This window comes from Nestor notabilis, unplaced genomic scaffold (assembly GCF_000696875.1).
Source record: "Nestor notabilis isolate BGI_N333 unplaced genomic scaffold, ASM69687v1 scaffold630, whole genome shotgun sequence".
Lineage (NCBI taxonomy): Eukaryota > Metazoa > Chordata > Aves > Psittaciformes > Psittacidae > Nestor > Nestor notabilis.
The window spans coordinates 105,986-133,299 of NW_009911333.1; the positions used below are offsets into that span (position 1 = coordinate 105,986).

Sequence of the window (27,314 nt, forward strand, 5' to 3'; positions counted from 1 at the left end):
GTGTGGCCATTTCCCAACCACTGTCAAGCTTGTTTTATTCAACACATGTGCACTCACTTGCCTGTGCAATTAGTATGTGCAAACTGGGACTATGAGCATGTTTGTTCACTTTAGAGTTGGTAGAGAAGTCCCTTCTGCTGCTCAAATAAGCACTCCTCTGGGGAAGGCAAAAGGAGGGCCTTAGTAAGCTAAAAGCATTTACAGTAAAATCTGTAAAACTGTGCAGTCTTAGGTGCTTGGGGGTTTTGTAGCATTACAAAAAAGGCTTTGCCTCCATCTGTTTACTCCATGTACCCATCACTTAACTTGGACTTCATGACTTTTTATTCTTATTAATCTGCAGATATGGTTTATGGTCAGAAGCTTTTCGTTATGTCCCACAAAAAGCATAATAGGGAAGGTTTAGGTCAGAGTAATGAAATTTTGTAATATGCGTAAAATACACAGCAGTGACTTCCTAGTTTCTAGCTAGCTTTCTCTACCACAGTAAGAGAAAATATCCAAGGAATTCATTGCTGCTGATCTATTTTCTGCTCTCTTAGTCCACCCATGGGTGGTGGGGAGGAGCTCCAAGCAGGCTCTGAAATTGGGGTGAAGCTGAAAAGTCACTGAAGGAAATTAGCTTAATTCCTACATGCGGTCCCTCTTCAACCAGCACCTGATCCAAAGCCAGGACCTGCATACATCTCACTAGTGGGTAGTCCTCCCACTAACCCACAATATTCATCTGTTTGCAAAATGGCTGATGGCTATGCACTGAGTAAGATCTTTGGCTCATTATGTGCTAGGTCGTGTCTCTGCCCAACACTAGGTTGTAACTCCCAGATCTGGCATCATAGATCTTCTCTTCTTACGCCCTTATGCCACGTACCTGTAACGCTCAAGCATCCCCCTCTTTTCCAAGTGGACAAGAAATGGTAACAGGAGAAAAAAAGGGAAAAAAAAAAAACCCAAACAAACAACAAACATCTGGAGGTTACAAGGGAGAGGAGTTAGTGTGTGATAAGATAAACCCTTGTAAAGAGCAGGAAATTATTCAGAAGACACAATGAAAAGCTGAAGAGCCGAAACTGGCAAACAAGCAAGTAATGCATGAGAAAGAATGAAGAAATCTATAAGGAAAGGCAGGTGACAAGGACTATTGGTTGTCATCTTCTCTTGCTTTTTTTAAACATTTTGTAAAGTTTCTTTTATATTGAGTGGCTCTGTTTCAATATCCCATCCCTTGTTTCATACAATGGTTTATAGTCTGTCTGCATCCCATAATTGAGAGCTGCTATTTGCAATCCGCTGCAGTAAGTTCTGAGTGACTGATTTTTAGTCATTGAGAGTTTTAGAAATAGTACTAGTTAGCAAAAGGCATGCTATAGGTATACGTCAATGCCAGCTGGCCCAGAAAAATGTGCTCTCGGCATCACTGGTAGCCATTTGCTATTCCCGATTTCTACAGATGTAGGCTGAAATTAAATGCACAAGCAAAATTTTTAAAAGCTTTGCATAAAAAGTTGAATTCATGAAATAGCAAAAATGTTCCACTTTTAAAGACACAGGAAGTCCAAAACAAAGCCTGCTTAAGCAACGGTAAATGCTTCTATGGATTTCTGCAAGATTTGGTTCAGATTCTGAATTCTTTCTGTACGTAACACAACTACAGTCTGGCAGGGAAGCTTTGTGGGGGAAAAGGAAAAACTTTCCTAAAATCACTGGTGATGGTAGGTGTAGAAGTCTGGTTTAGAAGAGCTTTACCAGTAAAAGATAACATTTTGGATAGCAGTCTCAGCCATGTCCAATTGGACTTGCCACATGGAAATGAATGTAGCTGATCCTATTCTTACTAACTGATTACCTCAGCAGCTGTGGTTCCTTTGCCAAAACTGGCAGGAACATATGCCAGTCACTAATAATTATTTCTGTCTTTTTAATTTTGTGCTAGTGTATGCCTTTTGAGTTGGGTTTTACATTTGAGGCTTTCTAAACTAAAATTCTCAAAGTAGATAGATAGTGTTGTGTTCCCCTTTAGGGGCTTAAAAGATAAAGCTTTAAGGCATTATCTTAAGAGATCTTTAGAAGTGTCTGTGGTATGAATGCTTATGGATCTTCAGCCTTCCTGGGGAAGAAAAAGACAACCAGCTAAGGGGAGGGGAGATGTCCTTATCCCTTATTCTGCATTATGTAGAATACCTGTGAAGCTGGTGCAAGCTGCAAAAGTATTTCTCTCTTTCCAGGTACTGAACCAGAACCAGAGTCAGCCCTTGATATCCCTAAGCCCAAGGAGGCTATTTTTTCTTTAAAACAGTAGTCCTCAATGTCACTGGTGTTGCTCGCTGTGATGGAGGCTCATACCCAAACACTGTTTCTTCTGCCTCTGACAGAGGAAAACCTCTAACAGGGTTGCCTCTACCCAGTGATACACAAGTCAGTGTCACTGCATCCTTCTGGTGGGACAGCTCTGTACCTCCCCAGAGAGATCTTGGCAGTTGATTTGCTACCAGCTAGTACACAAAGCAAGCAGCTGCTGGTGGAGCCACGTGGTAGGAAGTGATTGTCTTCCCTCCTGCAAGATGCAACATCCCACACACCCTCTACCTTCCCAGCAGGGCAATTGAGAAGGCTCATTTTTTTTAAATACTAGGACACAGATGGAAGGATGGTTTTGCAGTGTCATCTTCCATTGGCATTGAATGTGTTGGATGGTTTTATAGCTGAATTTCACTTTCGAAGGAAATAAGTGTACATTTTGTCTTTTTATGTGGATAATCTGTCCCGTGTTGCTGATGTGGCAACACTGTGATGGCAGTGCTTCACTTTGCCAATGATATTTAGATACTGAAGCCATGGAAATGTGATCCCTGGAGTACTGTAGACAGACAAATGCAGGTAGAGAAACTGAGGCATAAGGATTCAGCAGCTGCTTCAACAAAGTAGTTGCAACTTCTGACCAGGTCTGTCACATCTAATACCAAAAAACATTAGAGATTTATATCCTTGGCATCACAAAATGTAAAAAGGACAACCATACCTCTAGCCTGGGCCTGAAATGAGATTGAGCTCTTCAAAGGTCTCCAACCATCTCTCTATGCAAGTTTGATACTTTAAAACCCAAGAGAAGCTCAGGTTTTGTCCTTGTCTGTGGTATGACAATGCATTTTGCAATGACAGTAAGTGCCCTCAAGTGTCTCCCAGTTTGTACTCTGAAAGATTTCCCATCATCCTTGCCCTGAGAGACATCCTTGCACATCTTTGATAAGAGTTTGTTCTAGTGGGGTTTTTTAGTTCTATCTGCACAAAAATATTAAGGACAAAATAAAAGTAGTAAAGAGTGAGGTGTTAAAGTCTGGATAGAGAAAAAAAGGGTAACACTAATACATTCCTGTTAGAAGCTGGTGTTAGTCTTCCAACAGTTAAACCCTTATATGTGCTAAAGAAAACATAAAATACATGATACGTGGCATAGATTCTAGAAAAACAGTTGTTGAGATGTGTTGGAAATGTCAGCTAAAAAAAGCCTTCTTAGCCACCTTAATATATATAAAATGGCAATCTACAATTTGGCATGACATATGCATATAGATATATAAAGTACGTGAGTAAATACAGCTGTACCACATCATTTTAGACAGCAAGGGTAAGACTTTATTATTCTGTTTGTTTTCCAGGTCGCAGGGTCTGTGATAATTTCATTAGCTGCTGAAACATATTTTTACTGTGTTCCAAGGACAATGTTAAGTGCACAGGACTACTGTTATTGGCAATGAAAATTAATATCTAGGACATTTCAATAGGATCTGAACATTTCACTACAATAGCATGGCAATGGAATGAATGTAGAGCTAAATGGGATTTAAGGATGGGATTTTATTCTATTTTCTGGTATAAAGAAATTACTTTATTCTGATTCACTTAATACTGGTACCTATTCACAATTACTACGGGACTGAAATTGAAAGAATAGACAGCAGATTTTATCTGCTACTGAGAGCCAGGAGATCTGGGCTCCCCATATGGTCAGGGGAGAGAAATGATCTCTTATGGGAATAGATGGCCAGAATATGGCCATCAACCAGGAGTCTTGCATGGCGCTGTGGGCTGACCACTGGAAATGAGGGTAGCTACTGAAATGTTCACCTAGAAAGAACCCCAAATATTCAAGAAAAGGTGAAGAGTGTTCAATTTCCTAAATCCACCTCCTCTAATACAGCCAACTGCCTAGGGACCACTGCACCGCTTTCCATCATGGCACCCCGCCCCTAGGGAGTAAAGCTTGTTATCCTCAACAGAGAGATGTTGCAGTTCACCACGCTGTTTGGCTCCAAGTACATCTTGGTATTACTAATCAAGGGGACAAAAATGTATGACATAAAATCATGTCCTTTCACAGCACAGTCTGAACTGTACCATCTCGTAATTGCCCATGGAAACAGAGGGGTGGGCTACCCCAGGACACGTATAAAACAGACTAATATGCAGATTCACTTTTAAGAACGTACTGGACTATAAGAAGAGGGAAAAGAAATATAAGGAAGAAGGAATATAAGGAAGAATAAAGAAAGAAAGCTTGTGTTGGCTGTGGAGGACAGAATGCTGAGGTACAATTGTGTTGCCCAGCCATGTATTACCCAGCCATTTGTCAAGATGGATATCTTGGGGCACAATGTGGAAGTGGCGAGAAACCATCAAACAGAAGAAAGTGGCTCTGTGGAGCTCAGGGATAGCTTGAAGGCATACAGCTTCAGTGAAAGGAAATTTTGGCACTTTGACACAAGAACCATAGAATCGCGTTTCCCAGCTCGGTGACCTTGCAGAGCACTGACTGCATCATGAAAAAGAAAATGTGCTCATTTTCGCTGTCACCACTGTATTGGCAAAATATTATTATTATTACCACATTACTTCACAACTAACCAAATGTTAAAATGCGGTAGATCACCCCGCATTTCTCTGCCGAGAGATATCATGGCTTTTCTTTCTCTCCCTATCTCCTTTTCTTTTTCTGTAATTTCATTTCTAAACAGGCACAGAAGTTGTCCAAGTCAGACCAGCAGTGCTCAACCTTGGCAAAGGAACTCAAGGTTTTTAATGTTTTGTCAGTTGTAATCAATGGGATCAAATCTGATGCTTTTAAATTCCTGTCTAAGGTTTCCTTCCATTCACCCTGCAATGCACAGGAGTTACACCTTCAGTGAGTAAGTCTGCAGCGAGGAAGGAACAAACAGCTGGCCACATCTGAGAGCATGCTGTGTGCCCATGTTCACACACACACACACTTTCATACCCATGCTGCTCTGAGAAGAAAAAAACCCACAAACCACTGCTCGAGGAGACTGTGCCAGCCTGCTACTCACCTGTGAAAATGAACTACCCAGATTAATTACCTGACAAAGGCTGGACCACAGCTGTCAGCTCAAAACGAGACTAGTGTGTCAACGAGAAACAAAACCGGAGACATGCTGGAAAGGCTTTGTGTGTGTGCACCAGATTTCTTTTTTTGTTGTTCCTTTTTTTTATTACTTTTTAATTTTATTTTATTTTTTTCTTTTCTCGCCCCAGCTTTCTCTTTTCACACTGTTTTGAGAATTTCCCCACTGTTGCTGTCACTTATGGTTTGTCTTGCAGTCGTACCGAGGCTCTCTGGTCCTGGTGCACTCCAGTGTTGGGGTAAACTGTGCAGACATGGAGCAAGAGCACTGCCAACCACAAAGCTGCACAATTATAACAGAATTAGGAATACTAATGAGGCAGCTGCAGTATTAACCACTGCCAGCAGTATCACGTGGATGGATGGTGGTTAAAATGACAATAGCTTCATGAGCTTCATAGTGGTTGGAGCTTTTTGTTCTTCCTGATTCCTTTGGAGGATTCAGAAGTAGTACCAAGAGTGGGCAATTTTTCTCCTTCTGTAGACTAGGCTGACACCCTCTGCGCTCATGTTGCTGAGTGCAGGATCTGGTTACTACCAGGGCTAGGCATGGGCACAGGGCCAGTGCTGGCTATAGCAGAGCTCTTTTACCACTTGTCGTCCTATATTGCCTGGGTCTAAAGCTAGGCACTGTGCAGAGGGGAGGGATGGGCAGGACAGTGCTATTCCCTAATAAGTTTGGCCATGAATTCAAGTAAAACAGTACTTTGACCCCACCTGTGTCAAAGAAGTCACATGCATGGCTTTATTTGAATGTTCCTGTTTTACAGATTGGAAACTGAGGCTGATGACATGTCTGGTATAAGACTGCAGCGGATCCAGGCAGAGGGATAGAAACTCACTCCAAATCTCAGAGCCTTCACCCACCCCCTTCTCTGCCTGTCTGTCAGACTAAGAAATGCTTCTTTGTTCTAATTTAACTGTGGTGAAAACAACACTATGAGACGCTGCAGTTTGAAGCCTATATACAGACCTGGGAAGGGTCCTGATCCTGTAGCTGAAATATCTGTGATGCAGACAAGGGCGACCTAGAGTCAGCAGTGAGTGCGTAAATCACTGCTTACCCTGGAGCCCTCTGAACTGCTACCCCATCCATTACACCTCCAGTTGTTTGCAAAGCCTTTCTTTACCCGCAGGGAATTTTAAGTCAGATGCATGTAGAAATTCTCAGATTAATTTGATTGGGGGGGAGGAAAGGGAATTTAAGTGAGGGGGTTTTTTGTTTGTGTTTATTTCTCCCCTCCAAGCTGCATTTCGTAGTGCATTTACTAGTTCTGGAAGACAACACCCTGCTGACACTTAGAGAAGCATCAGTGAATAAAGTCTGTTGTACAGGCTGCAAAGCCATCTGGACTTTCTACTGAAAAGGTTGGACATGGTTTTAGGCAAGATTTTATCACATCTGAAAAAAAAACTTCTGCACTCAGTACCTCTTCCAAGGTTGATGTCAGATATTTTTTTCTTTTGTCAATTGGAAAACAAAAAAATTGACAAACAGTTGGAAGGCAGCAAGGATGGAGATATAAATCTCCAGAGGAGGCTTTGTCAAAGGTACTGGAGTATAAACAAAAAATAAATTAGTTTTGGTGTTATCAGAAACTGGACAGACTTTGATTTGTATAATAGTTTGTCTGGGTTTCTAGACCACCTAGACAATGCTTCTGTGAGGCTAAGCACAGATTCACTTGACAGAAGATGTGGGGGAAACGGTTAAACACATAATCACAGGAGGAGAGAGGGTGAAGAAAGGCAAGAAGACAAAGGTGCAATGGCAGACAGCCTTGAAATTTTTCACTTCTTTGTTTTATCATTTTCAGGGGCTTCAAGAAGCATGTTTTTACCTTGCTGTCCATATTAGTCAGCTGTTGAGTCCAAGAATTTTGTGTATCCCTTGTTTGCTACACCCTCCACCCCCAGATCTTGGCAGGACAGTTTTGTAGACTGAAAGGGTTAGCACAAGGCTTGTGTGCCAGCTCCTGCTTGCTGAGGAGCCCTGCGAGCAGAGGAGGAGGGAGAAACATGATAAAAGTAATTTATTGGTGTACCCTTTAGGTTATGTACATCTTACGTATGTACATAACTTAGGTTATGTAAGTGAGCTAACATCCAGTGATTACCTTAAAAACACAGATTGGTGACATAGTTTTATATATTGTGAGAGCTGGGTATGAAGGTGGTTATTCCTCTTTTCTCTCTGAAATTCCTGTCTGAGTTTTAGGAGATTCTTTCCTACTCCATGCTTGTACACACAACACAGACATGTAATACCAGGCACCTCAGATATCCTCTAAGGTATTCTTCCAGAAGTACGTTGTGCTGATAAATGAAATTTATTCCTCGTTGTATTATACTTTTTTTTTCCCCCTGTAAAGGAAGAATTGCATATTCTATTTCTTGTCTTTGACACTAACTTACATGAGCACAAAATATTAAAGCTGGTTGTCTTTCAATTATAAAAGAATAATTTTATAATTTGGTAGGGTTTGGTCAATTTGTAGGTAAATTGCTTGATATTTTTGTGTCAGTTCTTAAATAAATAGACATAATAGTTTTTCATTTAATTACTTGGTTTATCCATTTATTCTTTGTCTTTTCCCTCTCAAGAAGCTCTTCTTTTATTGCCCACAGTGAATAAAGCACTTAAAGCATGTTTCCCATTATGAGGAGGTTTTCTTAAAGATTTTATTTGCCACAAGAAATCTGAGCTGTAAGTGACAGCTGTAACATCACACTTATCTGCAGGCAGATCCTTTCCACTTCACTCACAGGTATGGTCCCAAGGTAAGGTGGTCCTGTGGAGGACAGCCCATGCAGTGCCACGCCACAGTCTCCTGACCTCATGCTCAGTCCTTCCCTGGGCTCTTGTTTAAACACAGGTTTGCTGAGGCAACAGGTTTTGCCCAAGAGTGTTGTCACAGGGTTTAAAAAAGCCATTTCCAGGTTCTAAGTGTGGACACTTGTTTAGGAGCTTACTGACTGGAGACAGAGGGGAGAGTGATGGAGAAGTGATATTTGGGTTTTAAAGCATGGGCTAAAAGTAATGCTGAATTTTCAGATGCAGGTTCTCAGCAGATACAACACAGTAAAACTTTTCTTTAATTTCAGCAGTGCTATGTTAATTGCTTGTGTTTGTCCAGTAAGGGACAGTAAGCCAGGGAGGGATTGGTTTTAGCCCTGGCCCCAGGCACACATCACTCCCAAATGTCTCTGTTGAGTGCCTGAATGTCAATTGGGATTCAGCTGAAACCACAGTTCTGCTTGTCCTGGCACAGTCACCATAGATGATAAGAACTGTCCCTGCTAATTACACATTTGAGGAGAAGCCCAGAGAAGGGTGAGGTAACAAGAAACGCAGATTTCTTCACCACCCCTCCCAGCCAAGGGAAAGGTTGTTAGCAAGGTTACAGACAGATTTTGAGTATCATTACAGCAGATGACAGCAAGATCTTTAACAACAAGAAAAGAAAAATTCCAATGTCTGTATAGTAATTGCCATGCAGTGTATTATATGCCTTTCTCTGCAGTGATTCAGAAAGTTGAATCATGCAGTGACTTGCTGGGATCAGCAGTTCAGAATAGATTAAATTTGTTTTGGACACTGCCTGCACCCTGTATTATCTAACAAAGCATATGTGTGATGGGGAAGGCTCTTAAAAGCGCAGCCCCTTAATGAGAACCATAAACACACAGGCATAGATTTTCAGTGATGCTCAAGGGATTTGAGCAAGCACTGTTCTCTCCTTGTTTTAAACGTTTACCCAAGAGCCGCTAACTGGTTAGGCTGTGGGAAGAGACCAGATCTTGAACAGCCAAGAGTATTGTATGTGATGAGGGTTCTGCCACCATTGGTTTCCAAAGGATATTTGTTTTAATGCATCTAAAAGATAAAGTGAGGAAACAGAAAACCGAAAAGACATTTCTCAGATAAAACATTTATTTTATTAAAGAGAGATGGCTCATAATATGAATCTAAAATCTAGGGGTTTATAGAGACCATAAAAGCCTTTTTACAGAGTTAGCCATTCCTAGGCACTGGTGGCTTTATAGAGCCTTTATCTAGTTAAAGAAAACCCATTCGTGCTAATTTAATATCTGTAGTGTACAACAGCTTGGCACCTGAGGCTTGTCCTAAAGCAGGCACAAAGCTGCAAAGCGAACAACTACTTCATTGTTTTGAATTATTCAGCACTTGCAGCCAACCTTATGTGTGCCTCTGTAGGAAGAAGGCTTTTGGATTAAAGATCAGTAAAAGAAATGGAAAAAGGCAAACAAACAACCCCTCCTTTCTGGCATTTGTTAGCAGGTGCAGTATTGACTTCAAAAATGATTCTGCAGAATTGATATGGACATTCTTCATTACCAGAGCGATAAATGCAGAGCTGTACTCAGAAGAAGCAAAGCTGGAAACTTAGCATGGCCTCCTTTAGGGAACAACTGTTCGTGTCAGTGGAAAAGCTTGTTTCCTCTAAATTCATTGAAATGGTACTTACTGGTAGAATCCTTTTAGAGCGAGATGAATGCAGACAGCAATGAATCAACCTCAAATAGAGGGGCTCATATGTTAGCATCCCAGCATTAACACACTAATGTGAATTTAAAGATTCTAATTAAACCTACATACAAAATGTTTTCCTACTAAATAGAAAAACGTACTTTTTGGAGGAGCTGGAGCATTTGGATTTGACAGCCTTTCCTTTTTCAATTGTATGCTTATTTTGTGTGTTCTATTTTCTTTCAGTCACTCCAGGGCTTTCTGAAACAAATAAAAAGATACATTATATTAAGTTTGATTGATTCCCTGTAGTCAAGGGATATATTGAGAAAACAGACCGTTGTGGTTTTTTTTCCCCACTGAGCTTGTAGAATAAATTCCCATTTGATCTTTGTACTTCCTACTGGCGCTACGAATTTCTTTTGTAATATTTAACATTGATTAAACTCAATTATGGGATCACATAGTATCAGTGGTACTCAAGCAAATTCAAGAGCTTTTTCATTAAGCAGAATTCACATCATAGCTATCATTTTCTAAATTTGTCCCTCCCAAATGCCCCAGTAAAACTTGGTGCCCACCCTCCATTTCAAACTTGATATTTGTGAGAAAAAATTCTGCATTTAAGAAAGAGTTCTACAAACATTGGTAGAGTACCTCTTTGACAGTCATGACTGAAAATCTCACTGAAGAGATTTAAAACAGATTACTGGGAGACTTTTATGTTCTCTAGTAAAAAAGTTTTAGATGAAATGGAGGACTTCCAGCTTGCATTTAGCCACTCAAGGAACATCACAAGTAGGAAGCCTCCTGCAGCCTTTAATCATTGCTGGAGCATATGCTATATATACAAACAATTCATCAAAATCTGATTAAATGTTTCAGCAGACCACACATTCATTAGAACAGGATGGAATTTAAACCTAAAGAAGTCATTGAGAAATCTCCCAGGCATAAAGGTGCTGATATTTACTAAAAATGGACCTTAACTAACCCTCCCATCTCACCTTTGTCTCATCTTAATTTCTCAGTGCATGCTCCCAACCCCAGGACAGGCAGCGGCTATAATTTTCATAAAGCCCTAGGTTTACTGGGAAACCCCCAAAACAAATGAGTGGGAGAAGGAATTTTCTATTCTGACTCCCATTCTGGCATCTTTCAGGGCATTTTGTCATTCTTCTGCCTGTCACACAGGGGCTAACTTCAAAGTCTGCCTCATACAGCAGCCAGCACGGTGCTGATACTTAGTAAATGATCACTAATGGTATAAACAACGGAGGCGAGGCAAATATGTTTTGTGGGGCCTAGGAAATTCACAGAGCAATCAGCCTCCAGCCAGGGTGAGGGGAAGAGGGAAGTAAGGCAGCAAATAACGTCTCTGGGCACAGGAACCCATTGCACAGCCCAGGCACGTTGGCCAAGTCAGCTGAGGTCAGCTGAGCCACTGAGGAGCCTTCATGAATGAGAAGATTTGGTACATTTGATGATTACAGAAATAAGGAATTCATGGTGGTAGCTCAGCATCATATGTAGCTAAAATGTTGTAATAGGACTGTGAACAGATGGCAGGTTTGGTGAAAGCAATTCTTTTGACTGAATCAATAGGAGCAGTTGATCTTCCCCATCAATCTTGATAAGAAAACTGTGAGGATATTCAGTGTCAGAAGTGTGTTACTGGAGTTTTCATTAGAAGCTCAGTGTGGGAATGTATACCCAGCTTCTGCTTGGGCAGCACATGCTCAATCCCCTTTGAGAAGACCTCTCTGAATCAGGATGTACATCAGATATACAAATGCAGTCAGCTAAATGAAAATGTATAGCCAGACAAGATAAAACCACCTCCATCTAAGATAAAACAAAGCCCATATACACTGGCTTTAAGGGATAAGCCAAAACCAGACAAAATGATCAATACTGTAGGAGTTATGATCAGAGAGAAATAATTACTGCGCATCTCAAGGAAAGAACCACAACGAATTCCCTGGGAGTGCCTTGTTCTTTGAGTAATATCCTGCAAATGCCTGTGCATGCTGAAGGAAGGCCGAATTATAACAGGCTGTAGACTGCAGCCTCCAGCCCACGTGAAGAAGTCAGTGCATATCCCTGCTTGGAGAGTCTCACGACCATCAGTGCCACTTGTCTGACCATTCCTCTGAGAGATGCCTAAAAGCCCTCCCCTTTTATCTCTGGAGAAGTCCAGCTCATGACAAAGCATGGAGACTACTAGGAAGCAGGGCAAGGGATGAAGCCAGCCTGCAACCCACTCCCTGTGACATCTTGTCCTCTCCTTCCCCAGGTCACCCCTGCCTGTTCATTCCTCTAGGTCCTTGTTCAGCCCTTTCCACTGTGCTGAAGGAGGTCCTGTTGTTAAATTGATGCTAGAAGACTGATAGTGGAGGGCAGCCCATGACCGTCAGCAATTTCTCTTCTTCAGGGTGCATCTTGAAGATGATATAGTACCTGGGAAGAGTCTGACTAATTCCTTGGCTCGAGGGTACAATCACTTAGCGATGAATCTCCAACTAGCTACAGCAAACTTATTTACAAGCTTGAGAAAAACTGTGTTGTGTAGCAACTCGCTACATACCCTGTCCAGGAGCAGTACCTCAGGATTGATATTCTTTGTGCTGTTTTCCTCCCCTCCCCTTTAGACAGAAAGAGTTCTCCGTAAGAAAAAATACAAACTCCCACTGTCGACGAGTGCGTGTTTCCCCCTCGGCCAGTAAAAAGAACTAGGTGTGCATCTCCTTTTATCTATGAAGAGAGTTGTGAACTTAATTCAACCTGATCCCCATTCATTGTGTTCAACATTTACCCCCCAAATGTCAGTGATTTTCTGGAAAATAAAGTACTTGGGAGACAGGAGAAACAGAGCCCTTGGTGATATCTGTATAGCAGAGTATTTCTTCTCATCCATATGCAAATCTAACCTTTTTGATATTTCAACCCTATAAACCCTAAGACAGGATTTCAATAGAAAATGTTTACTAAAGGCTTTCTCCTTTATAATCTATTGATTTTAATATCCTTACTACTCCTGTTGAATGTCAGTTTTACCCTGAAGACTCCCACTGCAAACTTGAACACATTTAATTATTTATACCATTTGAAATATTAGTGCTGAGAAATGACTGAAAGTTTCTGGTTCTGTAATAGTATGATCTGAAGTTTGATTTTCCTTTGTGACTAACACTGGTAATTTGATATGGTAATCAAGGACAGATGAATACTTCAGACAACACAGTGCAGTTTTACTAGTAATGACATCTATTTTTCATTTTTCCAGCCTCCTTGTATATGTTAAAATATAGCTCATTAAGTACTGCAGGACCTTGCTGCCTTTTTTCACAGTCAACATTTAGTTGACAGTTTAGCATTATGTTTTCTTTCTTCTGCCAGGCACCTGAACAAGTAACTGTTGCTTCCACCAGTGATGGCATTTAGACAGCATGTATGGTTTGAGTGCAACCAAGAGCAGATTTGCCCCTCGGTTTGGGTCTAGCAGTCTTGTTTGCCTTACTTCTATCTCTCACTGCGTAGGCAAGACCAAGCAAAGTTTTGATCTCAAAGAAAGTGTCTCTGAGAAAAACATTGTTTGTACAGAACAACCTATGTGAAGATTTATGAAGGGTAAGATTTTGATAGCAGGCAAACCAAAGCAGGGGATTTTAAAACTCAGCACCTGTAGGACAGTTCTTCCCCAGAGCTGTGTTTTTTCATCCCAACACACACACACCCATTGTCTAAATTTTTCCTTTTTTATACTACCAACCTGATAGTTGTTCAGAAGCTGCAAAGATGTAGTCGGCTCTTGTATTTACTCCAGATGAATAGTTTTATTTTCACTCATATCTGGCAGTAGGAACTGTGGTATCACCAAACACAACTTTTCTCTGAGATTAATTGTTTTGATAGTAGAGAATAACAAAAGAATGGTTCCTTTTGTGTATGGTTTTTAAGTTACTTCTGATGGCAGGTAACACAGTCTAGTTTGTGCCCTAAAAGTTTAACCAGGTTCAAAATAGCCGTCAATAGTCGGCTTTTTCTGGTTATATCCTATCAGGAATGATCATCTGGATATATAACTTCTAACACCCTGGGATTATTTTTTAAAAGTAAAGCAAGAAAATCTCTGGAATGAAGTCTCTGATACTAAACTGAGCAGGAATACATATACCAATTCTTATTTACACTCTCTCTGTCCTGTATGCATTAGATACGTTTATAGCCAGTTTGGGTGTCATAGAAACATTGACAATCAGTCTAAATAGGCTTTAAATAGGCAGAAATACTGTCACTGAGCATGTGACTGGGTCAAGCCAAATAACAGCTCTGGTATATTTTAGAGGGGAAGGCAGCATGCTATGCGTTTTGTAACATGGGTATAGATCAGGAACCCAGCATCATACCCAGCTCTGCCATCAGGCTGGCTTTCATGGCCAGAGTATCCAAGGCCCTGAAATTAATGCTGCACTACATGAATTAATCCTCAGGATATCAAATCTCTTACAGGGCTGAGCCATGCATCTCTTCTTTTTCTCTACCTACGAAAATAGACTGCTCCTGTTCTTATTTTCCATTTTACTTTGCAATATCCATTTGGAAACTTAGGGCAATAAAATAGCCTATAAACAACCTCTCAGATTAGACACTATGTTTCTGGTTGTTTTTCTGGCATCCTACATCCATTCATGTATGTCACTCCTTCGCTTCTATTAGTTTCACTGCCATCCTTTCAGACAACAGATTCAAGATGAAAAATATTTGCCTGACTTATTTTAGCTAAGAGGCTTCACATTTAATGGATTTGCAGGTCTTTCATGTCCCAGGTCACTCCTTGAGATCAGAAAATGTCGAATTCCTTATCGTTCCTAAATGTTATCTGAAGTCATGTCGTTATTTTGCCTTTAGTGAGTCTCTACTCTCTGGCTTTGGAACCTACTGCCAAATGAAGTAAAGAAAGCTCTGACTGTGGGGATTTCTAAATCCAAAGTTAAAAGTTATTTGTTCTATTTAGCATTTTTAAAACGATTCTTTTAGGAATTGTATGTGCCTCTAAGCTAATTAACTCTTAATGAGCGCAAAATGCCCTGGGATGCAGATTTGGAGGGTACACTAGAAATGCAGGCATGGATTGGACTGCAGTACTGCAGGAGGTGAAATTTACGATTGGGTACTTTTTTTTAAATGATGGTGCAGATAGTTTTATTGAGAGAGTCTTTTTTTTCTTTCTAGACTAAATAAAGCTGATCATATTTTTAGTCCACCATATGGGGCCCAGTTATATCAGTCCTGTAAATACACTTTAGTTTTCCAGTATGGGTGAAGCCACTCTTCAGTAGGGAAAACAAGTTTAGAAACAAACTTTCATATTATGAAAGACAGGCAGTGTTCCAGCACTGAGCATTTAACCAGAGCATCAGGAAATCAGAACACCTGGCTGTGCTCGGCTCCGTCCTATTCCCCTGGACCAGTCCCTCGCTCTTTTAGTGCCTTCACTCATTCATCTGTAAAGCAACTATAATTGCATTTATATCACAAGGGTACCTTGGTGCTTGACAAATGAGAATTGACCCAAAATTCATCCTTCAGAAGCACTGTATGAGCAATACCTTGCTCACATGGTGGTTGTGGACAATTAGATTAGAAGAGGTATAAATGCAGTTGAAGTGAAATTCCATTTAGGAGCTGTCAAACTGTTCTTGATAATTTTTCTTAGTTTTCATCTAATCCTAGTGTAGGATTTTGCATGCATCTCCCATAAAAGGTTTATATGCCTCTTTCCTTCTTTTGCAACAAGCTAGCATATTTTGTTCCATGTTATATTAAACTGTCTTTTGGAGCAAATGGTTTGTTCCCAGACCAATACCTTGGAAAGCTGCATTTAGCAAAACAAAGAAAAAATATTGTGTCAAAGAAATCCTATCCTCTATGTATTTGAACAAATGACAATCATAAGGATTACACATGGAAAAAATATTCCAGGTTTTATGAAAAGGGGGTTGCATAACTGTTATGTTTTATCTAATTAGATTTTTATATTTGCTATAATAATGTTAAGAATTAAGCTGACTTTCTGCAACAAACTGTAGAAACATATGGTGTACAGCCTGCAGCGTCTCTCAGTGGCAGTAGTATTACTGGTAATATTTGTGAATTAGAATCTGCTTTCCTCTGAAAAATAGCTGTGTATTCTCCCGATTTAAAATACTGTGTTTTCATCAACATGTTTTCATCACCATTAAGAGTTCTGGGAGAAAAAGAATGGATATGTTCTTCTTAAATACATTTTTACTTCTGCGTGTCTGTGGATCTTTCAGGGTGAAGGTGGCTGAATATCAGGCTCAGCCATGAACCCACTTAGAGAAACCAGGTGAATTCAAGGGGACCTGTTTTACCAGGACCTCCCCCTAGGTAGTTTAAGCCAGGACCAGGAGAAAAAGTGGAGTTGTTGCTTGGTCAAGCTACTTTTCCTAACAAAGGCACAATCACTTGGGGCTAACCAGATTACAGGATGCCAGGAGGTCTCCTGTCAGCAGGCCAAAGTAAGCTCCAGCCCCCAGGAACTGCGCCTGGAAAGATTTGTAGGTACAGATTAGTTTCCCACAAGAAATCATATAGCTTAAAAAAAAAAAATTATTCGGCTCTTACTTTATTATCTTCAGACTTGCAAAGCACTTTAAGAACAACTCATGCTCACAAAGAGCATTCCTCTGACTTATCTCCAATGTATGCTTGAAAGGCTCTGTTCCAAACAAAGTGCAGAGATTAAGTAAATACAAAGATACTAAACACTGCAGCAGGGAAGCAGTCCAAGTAGCAGTGTTCTCAGGAGCACCAGGGTTGGTTTAGGTTCACATTCATCCATAGACAGTCTGCAGAATTCACTTTTTAGGCCTTTTACCCTGCTTGGCTTCAGTAACCTGTTTCCCAAGGCTCTCCCTGATGGCTGGACCTGCTCATACCTGAGAGTTCAGACCACACAGTCTCTAGAGCCCAATCCATGGGGAAATTTGACCTTTCAACAAAACTGCTGTGCTCAGGAGGAGACCTGGCAGACCAGTCCCTCAGCACTATTGCACACCAGTGAACTTGTGCAAGCAACAGCTTTGGCAGAATGTGCAAGCAGATGTTCCCCTTGCCTTCCTCCCAATGGCTGTTTACGTGGCATTAAACATAGCCAAGACTCCTGAGCTGACCATTTCACCTCAGTAGCTGTGAATCATTAAACACCTACCTTGAAAGCAGAAACAGGTGGTCCCTACCTATAAATCAGGCCTCAGCTCAGCTCTCAGGCTTCAGTGGGCTTTAGGAAATTTTCAGTGGGCTTAGGGAAATAAGTGGTTTGGTGGGACACACAGATCCACGTCTTCAGCTCGCTACAATAAAATGCTTTAAGGACCAACGAATTTCCTGTGAACTGATCCTGGACCAGTACCTAGGAGGCTGAAAAAAATTCAGCTGTGAAATCTTTCGCCACTAATCCTAGTCTATATGGTTCTCTAGCTTTAATTCAGTTAATTTGGCCATTTCTGAAGGTGATGTGGGTAGTCGACAGAGAGATACTCCTTTTAACTAAGCTCAGCTAGGTGGTGTCTAATTCTAAAAAGGACGTCTCAGCAGTTGACAGCAGGTGACTAATCTGCAGAAACTCCCAGGCTCCTCAATCAAAGAAGTGAAAAAATTCTCTCTGACTGTGTCTTTCAGGATTTTGCCGACTCCGTATACCAAATGGTTGCACAGAAGTTCCAGGAGCTGACAGACAATTTCACTTCCATGCATGCACGCCACAAAACTCTTGCAGGCATTGTGATGACCAAAGGTAAGAGATTCTCTCATTTATTTTCCTCTGGCATTTTTCATGACTAAGTAATACATTATTTACCTGGTCCACAGTACTAAAGGATACCTTTACTCCCACACAGAAAAATAAATAGTAACGCAGAGAAAAGAAGCATTAAATATTTACACCTCAAGTAGCTTCGCACATAAGTTATTGGCAACAGCGGTAAGGATTTGTTCATAAATATGTCCCTACACTGCTTTGTCTACAGGACAAATTGCAGACCTGTCTAATTTTGCAATTCCTAGTAAAGGGGGGGGGGGGGGGGGTTAGCTATCAGTTAAAAGTTGTTTCATATATTAATTGCTCTTTTAGATCTGGAAACACCAAGTTCTTGTTGTGCAAGACAACCATAAACCTTATTTTAGACTGAAAACAAAAAGTAAATCTCAGCCCATTTCCTTTCCAATCAAATGAAACAAACCCAGACCATGGATAGTTTTAATTCTGCTCAGCTCAAAGAGTGGGAAATGCTTATCAGCAGGGCCAAACTTTGATACTTACTCCTGTTAAGATGTAACTGATGAACACACACTATACAGAAATCTTTAACCCTTTGATGAAACTGTTGCATAGTCTTCTTTCTCTGTGACCATACCTCAGTTGGGGCACCTGAGTATTTATGAGCGTGTCAGCAGTGGAGATGCTGCCATAAACTTCATTCTCACTCAGACACATGGTGCTGTGGTTTGAGTTTAGAAATGAGACAATAAGCTCAGAGGGGAAAGGCATGTATAATTCATCCAGGCTTGTCTTATTCCTTCAACAGTTACGTTAGCTAGATCCAATAGACACAGTCGTGAATATTGCAAGACAGCAGGATGGAGACAGGATTATCTGATGGATCTTTTCCAACCACAGAACCTAAATACAGCTAAGAGTTCTGGGCAGAGTAACTTATTCTCCACCTTTCTGATGTGAAAAAAGTAAGCAATCCTCTCCTGAAATGAAAAGTAGGGAAGTTCACCTAAAAGTCTTTTAGACCTCTAGTTGAAACTGAACTGCTTGTTAGCTAAATTTGTTATAATTTTGCTTTACCTGCTTTGGTTAGTTATTTTTTGTATTACTTCAGGATCTGTAATAATGGATGAGTCTTCCACTTTTTAAATGCTGCGCAGACACAGTGTTGTACAAACACAAAACATGGTTTATAAATCCTATAGACCACAGGCGACAGATTCAGTACTAAGAAAAATAAAAGGGAGAGTGTGATTGACACTGGTATGTGAAAGATTCATACTAGACCCAGCATAGCAACTGCTTCATCATAGTCAGATTTCTTGACTGTGGCACTCATCAGATTTAAACAAAGTGCTGTGATTTATTTAGGGGAGCTCTTTCCAAGCAGGACCACAAGGAAGAATGTTTAAACATGCCTTTTATAAGAAGCTAAGTTACACGAAGCAAGAACTGTTGCTTTAACCACTTTCTGAGAGGAGGTTGTACTCAGCTCAGTGTCCTGTTCAGTTTTCTTACACTCAGTGTGTATTTTGCCTGTAAGAATTTCATCCCATTCTGCCTTGCCAGGGTACTGCTCCTGCATTCTTTAGCCCAGGCCTAGGCTTGCTTTAAAAAGCATGATGGAGCCAATGAAACCTCATTACTATATCACCATAGAAGCAGTTTAAAACTCCACACTATATGTGAAAAGAAGTCACCCAAAGGTGACTGGACAAAATTGTGCACTGAGTGGGTGCAGTGCTAGGGGTGTGAAGGGGCACATCCAAAGCCCTGCTAGCCTTTGCTGGGCAGCTGGGGCTGACTGTGTCTCTTCTTTGGGGAAGTGGTGAAAGTGCCCTCCCACCATGTTTTTTTAAGAATCCCATGCCTTTAGTGGTATTTTACACATTTGTATTTCACATTTCATCTTAGTCAGCATTGAGACAAAGTGTAATTTTACTTATGTTCACAAAACATTTCCCTCAAGGCTTCTTTTTTTATTCTGAATTCCCTTTTATGAATTCCTTCAATCTGTCAGCTATCTAATGTGTCAATATCTTACTGGTTTTTTGGAGCCTGAAAAAGAAACTCACAGATATGAAGTGATTCACAGAAGACGCAAAAGTAGAAACAGCCTTATCTTGGTACACGCTCCAAGAAGATTTGAGTTCTTCCCAGCACAAGAATGTCTGCCAGCCATTGCAAGACTAATCATTTGCCATTTATGTCGTTATTTTCTGTACTAAAGTTGTAGATTTGTGGTCTGTTCCCCACCATCATTCCCAGGGGTAGCAAGGATCTTGACACACTGTTCGAAGATGGCATATAGACAGGTTTTCCACATCAAGCACTCAAATAAATACCAATTTCCTGTGTTTTTAACATAGAATTTGTCAGAAAATCCCTTGGATCTCTGCAAACAATTTACAAATGACATCAACAAAAAAATATCTGGTAATTGTTGCATTCGGTACTATACACAACCAGAACAGACAGAAATTAATTTATTTTTACCTTCATTTCAATTTAATGTCATCCTGACTAGAAACAGATTTATCTGTGCTTGTACAGTTTTCAGACAAAGCTGGTAAAAAGCACAATGTGATTCTGTGATAAGTGCTGTGAAGATAATACATAATCTCTACAGACGAAACAGAAGTGTGCTAGATTGGTTTTCTTTTCCTGAACTCTGACATTTTTTTTCTGCCATTTCAATTTCCCAGGGGAACCAAGAAGGGTTACATTTGGGCAGTGTAATTGACTATGCTTTAGCACCCAGGGCAAATTCCAAAGTATGAAAAAGAAAAAAATGCAGAAAATTATGTTATTGACTGACTGTGAATGTTCTGCAGTAATAAATTACTAGTCAGAAAAACAGGCAGTCCAATGTATTTAGATACGCTTTGCTCTGAATTGTGATAAGTTAAAATCTCTGCATTTTTGTGAAAGTAAGTTTTCAAAGCATTCAATTAATAGACATCGAGATAACCTTGAAATAATCTGCCCTAAAAGCAAATTATCACACTAGATACCAGTTGATGTGATGATATCTGATGTAATATAATAATTGAATATAATAATAAAAACATAACGTAACAGATCTTGGACTAAATGTTTCAAAATATGGAATAGGTGAAGTAAATTATTTAACAGTTCTCCAGTTATAATGTATTTGAAATCTGCCAGTCCTCTATCACATTCTAATTTTGTTGAAACACAACCAGAGAAGATTATTGTAGCAAAAATTGTTTGATTGACTCCAGGAAAAATTGTTTGAGTAAGAGATTGCATTCACTTCTTTCATGTACAGCAAGCCGTATTCCCACAGAATATCTTCACGTAGAACAAAAAGTATACTTGTTACCGTAGCATAGTATTACGATGAGGACCTAAGTTTTATTGCATACTGATTATCCACAGTAGTTCTCCTGACTTCACATGGGTTCACATATGGTAAACTAAGAATATCATAGAATCATAGAACAGTTAGGGTTGGAAAGGACCTTAAGATCATCTAGTTCCAACTCCCCTGCCATGAGCAGGGACACCACACACTAAACTATGTCACCCAAGGCTCTGTCCAACCTGCACCAGTGCCCTTTGTCAGACACAAACTATCACCTCAGAACATGCATATCCAAGCACATGATGTATGGAGTTAAACTTCTTCAGAGAGTTTTGCATTTGCGGCCAAAACATGATTGATAATACCAGTATTTTGGCTATTGCTGGACAGCGCTTGCAAAGCGTCAAGACTTCGTCACTCTCTCCCATGCCCAGCAGAGGGGGCGCAAGAGGGGACATAGCCAGGACAGCTTTCCCCAGGTGATGAAGAGGATATTCCGCGCTATAGGACCTTGTGGTCAGCAGTAAAAGTTTGGGGAAAGAAGGAGAAGGGGGACACATTTGGGTTTACGGCATTTGTCTTGCCAAGCAACCGTGAATTTTAATTATCTCAACCCTTGAGTCTCCTTGCCTTCCACGGGTCACCGGGCAAGGCAGATGGGTTTATTGGTGGACAAGTCATCAAGGAGAAAGCATGGAGTTGTGCTTTCAAGAAAGTGCTGCCTGTCCCCCAGAGATGGGAGATAGGAAGGTCTATGGCAGAGCAGTGTGGGGTGGGAGATAGAGGTGTGAGCTGCACACCAAGTGCTGCTATCCAAAGGCTGGTGGCATGTGCACTGTTTATTTACTCCACAGGCAGACTTTGCCTTTACCAGCTCTGAACTAATATGGGCACACATTTGTGTTCTATGTGAAATCACTGGACACAGTAAAGAATTCCTGTCACTCTGTGCAGGGATGATCTATTATTGCTGAGGTCCTCTTTGCAAAAAATTCCTCCCATAATCATTACAGACAAAATGAGGCTGCTATTTAAACACTATTTTCCCATTTGTGTTTGACAAATTTTAGCATTTTAAATACTGATAGGAACTTTTTGTCATGCTTTCTGTTAAAAATGAAGCATTAAGAAAGTTCAGTCCTTTTCACAGGAGCGTGGCATTCATAGAAAAAAGGTTATGAGCTGATTTCTCACTTCAATTTTCTCTCTTACCTTTTCATTTTTTTTTTTAGGCTGACAATCATTTTGATGTTAAAAGCAAACTAGGAGGTCTTCTTAGTTATCTTGTATGAAATAAAGATGAACTGGACAAAAGAGCCCTAAATAGCAATTTCATGCTGTGATAAAAGATGGGAAATTATCATCTGTATCTCATGGAACAGATCTTAATCATTGCTAAGTGGAATAACAGAAAAAAGTAAAGTTGACAACACATCTCCATGGATCTTTACAGTTACATTAAGAATCATAAAACCTGGCATCTAAGTGCAATCAGGAATACTGATGGCTAATTGATTTCTGATCCTTAGTTTAAATAAGTTATAAAGTAGTAAAATACAGAAGAAAATTCGGGCCCTATGTACAGTATCAATCTGCTCTGTCCCAGGTTGTATTCAAGGAGCCAAACCAGTCAGAGGAACTACAAATAATTTACAGGTTAGTGCCCAGGGCAAATCCTTTCAAGAAGAGAACCACGGAAGTAATTTAGGCTCTTGGGTCCCATTTGCATAGCTAGACGGATGCTAAAAGCATGGTCCCAGTGAGACTCTGTGTTTGAACGAGACTTAAATTCCCAGAATCAAAACCGGGTGCCCAAACTGCTGGCAGGCTTTTGAAAATCTCATCAAGTCTCCTGACCTGCTGTTGCCTGGTGCTGTTAAGGACATGGCACAAAGTCATTTGACATTCTTGGAAACAATATTGACTTTTTACATGTGTCCAGGTTGACACATCACCATCAGATGACAGTGTTTCTGAAAATATTTTGAAATAGGTAAATGGATATGTAGTAAGAAACCATGTATATCACTCTTTCTCAAACATTTGTTTTCCTCTGGCTATAAACCTTAAACCAATAATCTTCAGATTCTGTCTAATTAATTTTTAACTCCATAAGAACATCCCTTTTCCACAGCTTCAACTCTATTCCTGGATTTTGTAATGTGGTTTTATAATGGGCAGACTAGGATTTCTGCTGCCCAACACATTTAGATTTCCAAATTTCAGCTCTGAGGTTTTGCAGTTAAAACTGTGACTCCATCGGGTTCATCACTTCTTTTAAAACATGGGCTTAGGCATGACACTGCAAGTACTCTCCCTACAAGAGCAACATTGGGTGTTTCTTTTCTGTTAAATCAGTGTTAAGGAACAGAAAATGGTTGAATATACATTACTTAGACACAGAAAATATGAGATGGGCCACAGCCTTGTAGCCTTGCAACAGAGTAGGGAAAAACAGGTTCAATGTCATCTCTCCAGGCTGGGTCATATATTTTACACTAAACAAGAGAAAATCATGCACCAGCTGGGAGTAAGTACAGAACCAGGGCTTCACTTTTGGAGGTGAGCACCCCAACCATTGCATCACTCAGCCCCTCCTTCCTATTACTGCCTAACCTGACTCTGTCCTCTTAGCAGTTTGGTAGCACAGGTTCAGCAAGAAAAGGGGAAAAGACCCCTCTCATATCAGCAGTTTCAGGCACTCCCATGGGATAATGAGACAACCTGGGAAGGGAATTGAGCCCCATTTTCCACCTGCTGCACAAGCTGTAGGTGTCGCCAGCACATCTTGTGGGTGCCTTCTGGGCAGCTCCAGGAAGCTCCATCTTCTTCCTTGCTGTGCCCACTGGTTGTTCTGATTTCCATTTCAGAGTAGCTGGCTCTTCTCAGACAATGAGCCTTTTATCCCAGACCATTTACTGTCTCTGGACTCAGCTTTTTGTTCTTGTTGAAAGAACATTTCTGGTTGAAATAGTAAATGACACATCTCAAAACCTGGGTGCAGGCAAGGCCCTGGCTCTGTGTCACATGTCATTGCATTGGAAACAAGGATTGGTATAATAATTAACATAAAACATGGAAATGAAAAATAGGCACTTCTGCTTGAAGCAAGGAGTAAGTTCACACTTGCATTCTGCTCCATGATAAGCCAAACTGGAAATCGTCCCAATCTCAATACAAAAAGTCTATCTCATCTTAAACCCAAAAGTTTCTTGGGTAAATAAAGGCTTGGTAACATCAACCATTGCTTTTACTTTACTGACCTAGTAAAACACATAGGAAGATACTTTTAAATGCAAGTATGCTTAAAATAAAAAAGAAAAGTAAGAAGAAGTTCCTTCTGTACTTATCTGCCAAAATCCACATTCAGGATTTCATCCTTCCTCACTGCAATTAAGGATCTCACTAGCATACAAGACTGTCAATTTAATTAATGCTCAGATATCAGTGGCACAGCATTTATTAGAGAAACACAGATATCTGCACTCAGGACCTGGCAGGAAAAGTGCTCTTCAGTCCTGCTTTAAAATTAGGAATTATCTCTAAGTCCCTACATAGCTCTGTTCCTGATTAGAAGAACTGTGTTCAAACTCACATGAAAGGAAAGGACCCTCAAAAAACACTGATTCTCCAGTATCAATTTAGGTTAATAAGAAAATCCTTATGGATTTGGTATGGGGATTGCATGGAGGGGCTTGGGGAGGCTGTCCCTCCTCCCCCTTCAGAAAACCCACATTGAGGAAAGGAAGGGAAGGCAAAGGGCACTGGTGCTTGCAAGCACAGCGCTGTCTCCTTCAAAACACCTCAGAAGCAAAACTGATGGGATTTCATTTTTTCCATCCTCTAAGGGGACAAGAGAAATGTACCATAGAAATTAGAACTGGGAAAGACCACTAAGTCATCCAGTCCGTTTCCTGCAAGCACAAAATTGTTCCCTGTGGTGCGTTCCCAAGTGCTTTTTCTGATCTAGATTTAAATGAATCAATTAGCAATGGGGCTTTCAACACTATCTTGGGAGACCATTCTAGTCTAATGGATCTCATTGTTAATAATTCTCACCAGTTATTCAGCCTGACTTTCATTTTCTGTGAGTTCAACCCAGGTCCTCAGTTGTACTGCTCTTAATTTAGTTCCCACCTCTCTTCCGGGCTTTGCATCTTTCAGATACTTGGAAGCACTTACACCACATTCGTAGGTGTTGCATATGAAGGGTTTATATATGTAATTTTTGTACTCTTTCCTGATGGGTTACCCTTCTCTGAAGCCCTCAGCAGTTTTGCCCCTGTTTTCTGATTCACCTCCACTTTGGCAACTTCTTCTCCATTCTTTTCTGGGCTGGGAAATCCTCTTTGTGAATGAGACTTACTAGAAAAACCTGCATAGGAACATCTTGCAGAACGGTTTAGTGCAAGAGTTCTTTTTCAGGCATCTGACAACGTGATCAAGCAGTTCAAAACTGGCTTGTGTCAGAAAGGGATTTTTCTTCCTGAGGAACTAAATTTAAAGTTTGTTCACAAAGAAACACCTCATAGTACTGGGGGAAGTTTACTGTGCCTGGCTGTGAAAGGAGAGCCACGGCTGCTCTCAGACAATACCCTGGTTCTTGCTTTCAGCACAGAGAGATCAGAGATCAGGGTAGAGAGCACTGCACCTCTGCCCCTGCTCATTCACTGACAAAGATGAAGAGTGCTGCAGAGAATAGCCTTCCCTAGGCAGGGCAGTTAGAGGCAGGATTACCCAACAAATAATAAAGGAAGAAAATACAAGGCTTTCAGAGGCTCCTTCTACATCCTCTCCTTCCACAGAAATACAATGTATTCACTTTCACATAACCCACAGTTTGGTGCCAGGAAAAGAAATCCCTGACCAACTCCAGCATTGCAAAGTCTGTGTTCCATTTATACACCCAAATATCTTTAACCTCACTGCTAGCTTTATTCCTAATATTTGCTAGCTATGTATTTGCCTTTTATTCAGACTTCTGCTATTACATTTCATGAGTCCTTAACATGCTTCTTCCTTCCCTGCTTTTTAGTCAGCACTTCTTCACATTAGCCACCTCCATCCACCTCGGCTACTTCTCAGAACACTCAGCTGTCGCAGATGGGGACAAGAGCTCTTTGCTTCTTTTGCAGCAGTGTTTTGCCTGGGACATTTCCCATTCCTGGGGTGGCAAGTGCAGCCAGCAGCCTGGCAGTGCAGTCCCCCCACAAGCTTGGGGACCTGCCTTGGGTCAGTGGGGTGCAGGACTGTGCCCACAGCATGTCCCTGCCAGCAGTTTTTCCAGCATCACTGCTCTTTTATGTCTGGAATGTCTTTTATTTCAAAATTAAAGCTGTTCTAAGGATGTGGTATAGCTGCCAGGGAAGAAGATAACAGAAAATAATACAGGACTTGCCAGTGCTATGTAGCATCAAGAAATTTTCCTTCCCTAAACAAACCTGAAATGGAAACCTGAACTTATTCAGCTACAAGTAGAGGGTATTAAAAAAAAACTCATCTGTGATCAGAGCTCTATTAAGCTGCCTTGAAAATTATTCCAAATACACTTTTTTTGCAGATAACAATAGACAATCCTTTTGACTGATTTGTTAAGAAAGGTAAAGAAAGAGCATAAAATTATTGCTTATCAGAGAGAGAAGTAGCACCATTTAAAATAACATGAAATTGTACCCCATGAATTATTCACAAGGGCTGATGTTACACTATCATTATTTCTGACTTCCCTTTTTGCTGCCTAGGATTTTGTGGCAGTTGTCTCCAACTCAATAAAAGAGGCAGGATTTTTATTTTTTTTTTAATTAATCAAGCTGATTTTTCTGATTATTTTTTCTAATTTCAAATGAATATATTCCAACAGTGAGTTGTCTTCACGGTGTCATGTTGGAAAAGGAAGATAGATTTCACTACCACTAGCAGGGTCTAAAACATGCAGCGAAATAGACGCTTGCATACTGACTAGTGTTTCTCTGTGTGTTGCGCCAGCTGCTGAGAAGCCAAGGTGTGATCCCAGTTGTATGCTGGCATTAGCAGTTGCAAACTCCATCCTCTTCAACGTGAGTTAAGCTCACTGAATTTCACAGAAATTCTCCAATATGCAGCCAGTGTGATTCAGTTTTCTGATTGCACATAACAGTCAACACCTCTTGCAATTACCTAGTGATTTTGATTTTCCTTTTCCAACACATAAATATGCAGGGTTACAAACGCTGTATTATGGAAGGTCTTAATGACCATAGCACACTAGAAGAGAGAGTAACTCTATTAAAGTCAGCAG

The 27,314-nt window shown here is 40.6% G+C and overlaps 1 protein-coding gene across 1 annotated transcript in view; it reads left to right on the forward strand.

The window, feature by feature from the left end:
• Nucleotides 1–27,314, forward strand: part of ADARB2 (adenosine deaminase, RNA-specific, B2 (non-functional)) — a gene marked incomplete at its 5' end in the record, with an annotated part of 106,483 nt that overhangs the window by 30,195 nt on the left and 48,974 nt on the right. Inside the window, one exon of the mRNA XM_010014088.1 lies at nt 17,616–17,730. Within this exon, the coding sequence (XP_010012390.1) occupies nt 17,616–17,730 (115 nt within the window). The remainder of the gene's footprint in view (nt 1–17,615; nt 17,731–27,314) is intronic.